Raw genomic sequence first — 10,651 nt, forward strand, 5'->3', positions numbered from 1 at the left:
ATCGTTTAAAACAGAACAGGTAAGATCAGCTTCATTTTGTCCCATTCAAACTTTAATATAAAAAAGCTGTAATTTTAAATTACAATTTAATACTTTGTTATAAAGACTGAAGCTATGAAATGGGGCAACACAATTTCATGGCCTGCAGAGCAAAACATGCAAAAATGTGGTATCGAACACTTAATCTGCTTCCACTAGCATCTTGTTCTATGAGGGAAGACCTATCTGACAGATGTAACAGACAGCAGGCTCAAAATCAAGTTTGTGAACACAAAAACTTATTTAATGACAGGCCTCTTGAAATTACAAATCTGTTAAGAACACCACAACAGTCCTACAGTGAAGTTTGTTTCTGGGGAAAAAAATCTAGCACAGAAGGGCTCATGTAAATAGCAATTCCTAATGGGAGCACCCTTGTGTGGTGTAATTTCTGCTTTGGTTTTGGTGGGGGTTAGGGCATGGACTGAAAGAAACACAGTTTTTAACTACAAAATATATGCACAGCTGATCAAAATTTACTAAAGAACAAATCTACGTTTTTAGGTGATCTTTCAAAATCAGTCCTTGGTTCTGAATTATCCATTAACTAGTGGGGATTCAAGCTCACCCCCTTGTCATTAAAATACATATTCATAAAACTTTAAAGTTGCACTGTTCTAGTTACAAATAGCTTCTACTTTTCTAGGACATAATTTCACTTTCAAGAATTCATTAAAGAAGCTATAAATAACCTTTAAATATTTAGCCATGAAGAGAGGGTGGACTGGCATTGATGGCTTATTTTAGTGCTAATGCAGAATGCTTTTTAAAAGCTACATTTTAGCATGCATCAAGCTAATGACTAACTTGTAGTGTTATTTTCAATGTTGGAATAAATTTCTCTTTATTTTGAGGAGTTGTGCTAAAAGTAAACGTGTTATTTCAGTTAGTAGGAAAGTAGCCCTAAAGAATGAAAATGTTGGGAAGTTTAAACTGTAAGGAATTTTTATTTAAAATATTTTTTAAGCATCTAGACGTTTCCTCGTCTCCCAAAACATAATCCCCCAGCGAAACTGCAGAAAATAAGGGAGAAGCATCTGGGGAAGGTTGTGTGATACATGTGGCATATATTATGAATCAAGGATATATCTAGACTTAATTTTGAATCATAAAGTTCACAACATTTTTGAGACCAAGTTTCATAAAATTTTTACTCGGAAAAAAAAAAAAAGTTTTACAAAATATCTTTCCAAAGAAATTTTCCCACAGAGTACAATTAACTCATGTAGTTTTCTGCCTTAACGATTACAGTATGACATTCAGAGGGGAGAGGTTTCTTAAATAGCCAACTAGCTGCAAAACCTACAAGAGAAGTAGATTTTTTTTTAAGGTGCCTTTAAAATGTAAAAGCAAGTGATATAATTGTTGAATCTATTTGAAATTTTAAAATTGTCTTTAAAAGGGTCCATATGGTATGCACAATACCACAGCTGGTACAAAACTGCCTGTATTTAGTTTGAAACACAAAAACAATGCATATGAACAGTATTCTTTGAAAAGTAATTCAAAATGCTGCCACTGCATCATAAAGGCAAACTCAGACAAGTGTTGACAGTATTCAGAGAATTAACAAAACAAGCTGGATATTAAAGTATTCAGACAGTTACTTTGATTTTTTTCAAATACCACCGGTAAGGGTAAAAGAACTTGTTGCCAAAGTAACTCAGGATACCTTATTTCAAACTACATGTAACCTATTTTGCTATAGAGATTCTAAACAAATGAACAACTAGGTTTTAAGATGTAAATTCCCATTTCCTACACAGGGCCTAGTTTTTCTGCTGCAATCTGGAAGCTTTAAACTTTGAAACCCTCTTTCCAGTTTCTTCTGATGCTTCCGACAGAACTTCCTTTCGTTCTGGAATGGTGGGTAGCGCAGGATGAGCAATGGCTGGGTGTGGTGTTAAGGAAGGCGATACAAATTCTTTTTCTATAACAGTTCCAGAAAAAGCCTAGAAAACAAAAGTCAGATTGTGATAATAAAATTCAAGTAAGATACCCACAGAATCTCCCCAATCACTAATTAGACAATTCTTTTCATTAAAAGTAAATTAACAAGATTTTGGCTAGATAGCACTACAACATCAAAATACTAATTGTTCAGAGAAAGCAATATCATTAAAAATTTTTTAATTATACCACCAAATATAAGTAATTTTTACAGTATACGTGCTAGAAAACAAAATGTAAAATGCAAATTTTATCCGAGAAAAAAACAGAAATGGATAAATAAAAGGTCTTCAAACTTTCACACATTCCAATCATGTCCAGCCCATGCTGTGAAAAATAACGTATTAAAATAAAAATGCTATTAGGGTGTCAAACTCCGACTTTTGTACATCAGTTGATGAATGAAGAATCCTATGGTGGCCTTGCTGCCTGCTAGCCAATAGCTTAGTTTCACCAGTACTGACATTTCTAAATGACATCTCTTTGGTGGTGTTTATGCAATGATTTAAATATTTTATTGCATATTGTCTCAATTTTAAGAGATCAGTGGAAACTGAAAAAGTGCTGATACTAGCAGGAATAAGCACAGGTTTCAAAATTTTAATTAACTCAATGACAGAAATCAGAATTTCCACAAAAAAGAAATGATTCAATTTCAACTTGGATGTTTGCTGCACTTAATCTGGTCAACTAAATGTTCAACTGGAACAGTATTAAACAACGTGCATAAATTGCTGGAAATATCTTTACATATCATTTTATACAAAAATATATAAAAGCCAGGGGGTTACTTTTCTTTTCTTTTTTTTTTCTTTATTTTTTTTTTTTTTAAGATTTCTGGTATTTAGAACCTCTATCCTTCCCTCTACAAACCAAAATTTGACAGGTAAACTTTAGTGTACATTTTTCTTTCCTCTGTCTACCAAATGCTCAAAATTAGTTATAACAGTGTATCACCTGAATTTCAAAAAGCCACCTTTCTCTACCTTGCCCCACCACTGAAATAAAAACAAAGAAAACCATCTCTCTCCTACATTATTATTGGAGGTCAGCTGGTAAAATCAGCTTTTAAAGCTTACTTTCCTAAAGACTCCGCTCCATCATGATGAGCACAGAGCCTCCTTCTTCTCCTTCTTCTATTTAAAATGCTTTTGAAAAAGAGATAATATTTTAGCATTTAAAAAGATACTGAAAAGGCTATCTTCCAAAGTACTTACCATAATCATGAACTACTTCTTTGATGTTAAAAAATTTACAGCAACTACTATTAAATATTTCCATACAAAATGCAAAGCTAATAAGGGTGAAATAAAAAATACGTTCTACACTCTAACTCTAGCTGTACCATGATACACTAAGTCCTTACAAAAAACTAATTTTCAAATATTTATCGGCAAAAGTCTACATCCATTACCTGTTTTCTAACAGTATGGAAAACTACTAAGGTAAGATACTTTCCAGGTCACATAAGATCATTATACTGAGAAGAGGGGAAGAAACATTCTAGTTATAAGTACTGTCCCTAAATGCTACCAATCTCCACCCCCAATTATCACTTAGTACACTGAGCATAATTAATATCATTTAGTAATAGCAATGGAATTTTTACATGTGGTCATATACATATATATGCATCTATCTTACTGTATATACAGATGTGCACATTGGTTTGTATATACAGTATCTTCCTAAATATTTTTTAAATTGAAAACTTCAAATACTCACCAAAACATGATAAAAAAAAAAAAATCAATAACCTTATATTTCACAGACATCCTTATCTGGAGAGTTCCTAATCTTCCCGCACTGCCACCAAAAACTTAAGCAGCATGGTGGGTGAAAGTATACTGAGTATGCACTAATTTTTTCTGAGGACAGGGTCTATAGCTTCCATTGGACTATAAAACAATTCCATAATTCCCCAAGAGTTAAGTTTCACTGGTACAGGGCAAAACAGTAGGCTTTAGATAATTATCTGCTATGCATGCATTATTTTTAACTTAGCCAAGGTATTTAAGAGAGAATACTATAATCTGTTCCTTACGCTATCAGAAAATGATCTACTGGTAATTTATTTACAATAAACTGCTAAATAATTTCCTAGCTACAAATGTAATACATACACCAAATAGGATATTTTACATTTCCCATTTTGTGGAAACAGAACTTTAAGACCAGTAATGCATTTAATTTTTTAAAAAAATATTTGAATATCACAATATTTGTACTGTTTGTGCCTATTAATTTTTTACAAATTATCAAGAAAGTACAAAACCTAGAATTAAATCTTATGAGTTTTCAGATTAAATGGCTGAAGTTGGCCAGGCCTGGTGGCTTAATCCAGTAATCCCGGCAGTTTGGGAGGCCGAGTGGGTGAATCATGAGGTCAGAAGTTCGAGACCAGCCTCACCAACATGGTGAAATCCCGTCTCTACTAAAAATACAAAAATCAGCTGGGCATGGTGATACACGCCTGTAATCCCAGCTACTCAGTAGGCTGAGGCAGGATAATCACTTGACCTCAGGCGGCGGAGGTTGTGGTAAGCCAATAGCGCATCACTGCACTCCAGCCTGGACGCGAGTGAGACTCCATCTCAAAATAAATAAATAAACAAACAGCTCAAGTTGGTCAAAGATACTATATGAAATAAAGAATTAAAAGGTGCACACACCTCAAGTGTTCCCGATAAGGGCAAAAGTTTCTTTTGATGATTTTCTTGTGGTTCCTCTTCCAAAATGCTCTCACTGGTGTCACTGCAAGTGGCTTCTTCGCAGCTGATGCTCCTCAAAATGCCCCGCCTCTCATCAAATTCAGCAGTGCTGCTTTCACTGGTATCACTACACACACTATTCTCTCTGCTTCGAGACTTCAGGATGGATTTACGAGGGACGTATTCTCCATTCACAACGTCAACAAAGGCTCTGTGAGATTAAAAACATATATACATTCATTGAACGTAACTCATAAAACTGAGAATAACTTTTTGAAGATTTCCTTAAATCTATTCTAGAAATTAATCTGAAAATTTTTATTAAAACCTTTTATCTAAAATAGTCACAATCAAAATAATTCATGGCCTCAAATGACATTTCATACTATTTTGAAAGATATGAGTTCTCTGATCTAATTTAAAACACAGCATATTATTTTTATGCATGTCCTAGGTAGCAACAGCACGGTTTGCCAAAATTCTGTATAAAGTTTTAGACCCATGTACACATTTAGCAATTTTCACTGTTTTACAAATAAGGGTCATTTAAAAAGCAGGTATTTTTAAGTGATAGTTTTCTCAACAATTCAAAAAAAAACCTGCAACAGTATAATTTCTACTCTGAAAAGGTAAACTGCATGCAAAGCATATTATGGCTGTGGTAGAAACGGACGGACCCAGCCCACTGGAAACAAACACACATTTCTGAAGATACAAGATCTTCTGACTAGACCGCTTGGAAATGTTTCAAAGGCACTGGTGAAGAGGAGAAAGGGGAAAAAAAAGTCCACCATTCCCACTGCTCTGTACTGGGAAGCGGCCACTCAGCCTATCAGATCCTAAGCTAACTCCTCAGAACACTTCACTTTTCACTGCCCTGCAGCTGTGAGCGCCTCCCACCTGTAAATGTCAGCAGGTGTCCTGATGGTCGGCAGCTCCTGGGCAGAGTGGCCACTGCCAGTGCTGTTCTTTCGTTTACGTTTGGCTTCTTCTTTCTTTTCACTGAATTTTAAAGTGGTATTCTTTCCAGTATTTATTCGGACCTAAAATTTCAGAGCAAATAATTAAGAACCGTTTGACAAATGAAATCAAGGTGAAACCAAAACAAATAAACTCTCTAAAGAAATAACAGGAAGAGAGGCAGCTGAAATTTTCTGAAGCTGAAATGATATGAATTATCAGGTGGAAATAAAAAGAAAAGTCCTTACCTCACAGACCTACGACATCTAAAGGAAATCTTCTTTAATAACAAATCCTAGTCTTCAGTCTTTATTATTGTATAGAAAGCAAAACACATTTTAACTAAATGCTAGATTTCTTATAAGCTTCATATCACTCCATTCCTTTGATAGCTAAGTTTTTGGCTTGAATTATGCATTTCAAAACAAACAGGATAAACAAAAAAATATTCAGTAAGCATATAACCTTTAAGTTATAAAAGTACTATTAAATAGTACCTACCGATTTAAAATTTTTAAAACATCTCTAAGTTTTAGAAACTGAAGCAGTAAAAAAATAAAAACCTACCCTGTTCAGGGTTAACATGGGGTTAACGTATTATTTTTCTGCCCCAGTCACACTTAGACCATACTTTGCATAATAATTCCCTATAACATCCCTGCCAATATATTTGTTCTTTCTGTTTTATCTAAATGAAAACAGGAAAAAAGTAAAAGCCTGGCAAAAAAGAATCACAAAACCAACTTTTTTTCAGGCTACTCCCCTCAGTCAATTTTTCCCAAAGAATTCAGGGGAAGATCCCTTCAGTGTGACATATTAGAATATAAAAACACACACAGTTATTTCACTTCATATTGGAACAGGAATAACTTCAGGAAACTAAGAAATACCAAATATGTTTTAAACATGTTTCATTAAATAATAAACACACACACTTAAGGCCGATCCCACAGACCCTTAACGTTGATACAGGCAATCAGGATATTGTGTAGGAAGGGCATTGACTGAGACGGAAGAGTTCCTGTTTTATTACCAGCCAGATCTATGTCTTCTAGGCCTTAAGTTTCCCTGAGAAAGACGAATTCCCAGTGTCTCCTTAGAGCAATATACAGAGCACAGAGAGGGCAAAGACGGACTTACGGCAGCCTATCCTTCCTTCAGTCAGAGCCAACCTGCTTTGATCTATTTTAAATACTGGGATTCTACAGTAAGCATGGAGGGAACAAAAGGTTTTCTTCATACTAGAGAAAAGCTTTAAAACTCTGAATTAGAAAATCTCCATAATCACTCCCTGCTCTAAAAGGCCAAAATTCTAAAGTCATGATTATCCACAGATGACTATATTTACTTTGTCAGAAAAGAAACTCATTTTTACTTCCTCCTACATTTTCCCTTTGTGTTTATGAAGTATTCATTTTATGTCCATAGAAAACAACCTGGCATAATTAAAAATTTAACTAATGCAGTCACTTTTAACATCCTAAGCACACCAAAATGCCCACAATATAATTAACTCCAGGATTCTTAAGAAAACTCTCTGAATGAAGGACAGGTGAAGTTACAGTAGTTGCCACTCAAATCTGTTCCCTTCCAGACCCCAAATAATGCACTGTTCAGAGAACAATGGACCAATACCAACTAACTAGATTTTTTCCCCCTTTCTCTTCTTAGATAAATTGGTCAGAACAAGAGGCAAAAGATGGTTTTCCTGTCTGGCACTATCCACAATGATAATAACTGTTAACACTGCACTTTTAAGAAATATCATAATGCTTCACGTTCAAACTATAAGCAAAATTAGTAAAGTTAAACGTATACAAACCCTCTTAGGCTCAACAGTATGAGAAAAATATATTGTTGGTATAGAATTATCTCCAACTCCTAAAACCTCACGGCCATTATCACCATCATCGTCGTCATCAACGTCGTCATCATCCCCATTGTCATCATCATCATCATCATCATCACTGTGGTAAGAACTGGAACCATTCACTGAACAGTTCAACTGACTATTCAACCGACCACTAAATGGTTCTGAACGTGCCACATCCGTATGACAACTGGCCGGGGTATGAGAGTCTGTTACTTGATGCATCACATTCACATTTGTGTTATGATCTTCCTTTTCTTCTTCAGAAGATGTCGTATCTTCTCCATTTGCAATCACAGTATCAGGCTTACTAGTAAGGGAGAAGAAAATTAACAAGATCAAACAAACATACTAGACTTTTATATTATTTTAATTTCCAGTTCGTTTCAATGGGTAAATACTAAGATTTTGAATAAGGTATTTTTAAAACTAGAATTCTAAGCTCAAAAAGAAAAAAATGTTTTGAAATAAATTAACGAAAAACATTAGTTCCTATGCCACTTCTGCATATTACAGTTATTCAGACCGAAGTCGAATATAGAAGATAACTTTTTTTATCTTTGCAAGAAAGATACTGGCCATACGCAATATAAATATAGTGCCAATATGACAATAATAAAGTTGTAAGAAATTCAGAGAATATGTATCTCTATTTAAAGACCAGAAATTAAAACCACATAACCATAATACACACTTATTTTCTGCTTCTATACTCAGAATATTTTACAATAAGCAAGTATTATTGTAATTTTTAAAAATAAAGGATTTATACATATGCATATGAACATATTTATATACGTGAGTGAACATTTATCATACTTGATTTTATAAAAGATTTGAGGACTTTAAAAAAACAACAAAATCAAAAATGAAACAGAATTGAAATAACATTATACAAAACTAGAAAGAGAATCGTGACCAAGAAAAATCACAGGAACCAAAACTGGTTTTAAAAAATGGATAGTATCAGTTAATCAAAAGGACCTAAGAATTTACAGGTGAAATGGTAGGAAAAAGAAACTTGTATGCTTCCTGCCTTATTTCTCACAGAAACTAATTATTGCATATGGTACACCATTTAAGGAAAATAATATAGGAACTTCTCAAGGAGCAGACTTCATTTAGCATTTTAACAATTCTAAGTGTGTGCTAATGTGTATTTCAAACAGCAGTGTGGTAAAGTTTCTCATACACATAGCTATCTGACCAGATTACAAATTACCTGTTCCAAAGTTTATAAAAGGAAAGCAAGAATAAACATTTTACTGTATCAAACTTAAATTCAAAGGATATTTTTGTTTTTCACAACACATTCAAAGATAAAGCACTATCCTGGGTACGGTAAAAAACACTTAAAATTTAACCTTATATATATTAAATCCATGATTATTAAAAGTCAACTATCTGGTATAATTATATAAAATAAGCTGTAATAAAAAAAGATGTTGACTTTAAGTATTTAAGTACATGCACATGCATGGAAATATGCACAAACACAGAATTCTATAAGAAAAGACTCCAGAGAATTAATGTTTATACTGAGGTGAAAGGATTATTGATAATATATTATGCTTCCTTGCATTTTCTTCAATGAATACATATTATTTTATTAATGAAGAAAAAGATTAATGAGGAAATGTGTATAGAAACAAATTATCTTGGAAAGATAATGTCATCAAATACCTATCAAGTTCACCCAGCAATTCTTCTTGTCTCTCTAGTTCTTCAAGTCGAGCCCACAGTTCTTTATCAGCAAGCAAATCCTTGGATTTCATATCATTTGCAATATCTGCTTCAAAAGTATCTGAAGTTTTTGGTTTGGAATGTGGTTTATGAGCAATTCGGTGTCTTGCTATTTACAAAAAGGAAAGATGTAGCTGTTAATAGTCAACATAAAAAAGGCACAAACCCAGACTTAATGAGACTTTCTTTGGGGGCAAGGGAGATACTGAAACAGAGGAGTCACAATTTTTAAGCCAAACAGGAGAACTCTAAGGATGAATGTCTCTCACAGCCTTGCTACTCAAAGTGTGGTCCATGGACCAGCAGCACAGGCGTCCCTGTGGGAACTCTTCAGAAGTGTAGGCTCTAAGGTCACCCCAGACCCACTGAATCAGAATCTGTATTTCAACAACAGCCCCAGAGAATCTGCACGCACATTAAAGGTTGTGAAGCAGAGCTTCAAAAATGCATAAGCAGAAATGGCCACAATGCACCCTGGTTATAAAGTGAAAGGCAATACATAAATGATACATTTCCATTTACCATCCTTACTCAAGGAAATCTAGTTACTACAGTAGCATGCAAAAGCCTTGTCACAGGATACTTTAAACTCCAGGGCACTGCCAAGGAATGAATACCCTACAAGGAAACAATAAAGGCTCATCTCTGGCAAGTTCTACTATCGTTTTACGTATGAACATCTCTACTTTTTAAACTGCTTTGTTTCTTCACATGAGGAAAGGAAATGGGTCAAATCTGAACTCAAAGGTATCTGCTTTTCATTTTAAAAACTAGGTTCTTTTTAATAAAGCAAATGAAGGCTTTATTTGCTTTATTAAAGCAAAGTAATGGGGAAAAGTCTAAGACGCGTCCTGTCATGAGATATGGCACTACCAGATGACCTCGAGTCCATCATATATTCAAATTTGCTGCACTGTTGTATAAACTTGAAAATGCCAAAATTATGTTTCATAGCCTTCTTCTCTGTAACTGTTATTGATAAGACGATAATAAAAATTTGTATTTCAGATCTATAGCACCCATATTTTTCACTGGTCACCATAACTTGTCTTTCTGCTCTAACTTTAATATATGTCTCCTTGATTTCACCTTCTAAAGTCATTTCCTGTTACTTGTGATGTAGCTTCTTTCAACCAATTATCTTCAGAGTTCATTACCAAAATGTGAGCATTACAAGTCAACACAAATGCTCAGTACATTTGTTTACAACACTGTACAGCATTCTACAGTAGGACTTCACTACTGTTAACACTACAACTGATGAAGGAGCCACTGACTTAACACAAATAAGTCCAAACATGTAAGCCGTGTTGGCAAAAGAAAGCTACTGGGTGGAGATGGGGACAACCTGCACAGGGAAAGCCACGGCAGGCACCTA

General features: G+C 34.4%; 1 protein-coding gene across 3 annotated transcripts in view; it reads right to left on the reverse strand.

Moving 5' to 3' along the window:
* Positions 1-966: 966 nt before the first annotated feature.
* Positions 967-10,651, reverse strand: part of URI1 (URI1 prefoldin like chaperone) — a 74,691-nt gene continuing 65,006 nt past the window's right edge. Inside the window, exons 7-11 of one of the 3 annotated variants that reach the window (XM_032249177.1) lie at positions 9,214-9,382; positions 7,483-7,840; positions 5,601-5,743; positions 4,662-4,911; positions 967-1,991 (exon numbers count right to left, since the gene is read on the reverse strand). In XM_032249177.1, coding sequence (XP_032105068.1) covers positions 1,809-1,991; positions 4,662-4,911; positions 5,601-5,743; positions 7,483-7,840; positions 9,214-9,382 — 1,103 coding nt within the window. In that variant the 3' untranslated portion in view covers positions 967-1,808. The other 2 variants (XM_032249179.1, XM_032249178.1) reach the window with 2 other exon arrangements.

The sequence above is a fragment of the Sapajus apella genome, unplaced genomic scaffold (assembly GCF_009761245.1).
Source record: "Sapajus apella isolate SASKATOON/1434 unplaced genomic scaffold, GSC_monkey_1.0 scaffold68, whole genome shotgun sequence".
Taxonomy (NCBI): Eukaryota; Metazoa; Chordata; class Mammalia; order Primates; family Cebidae; genus Sapajus; species Sapajus apella.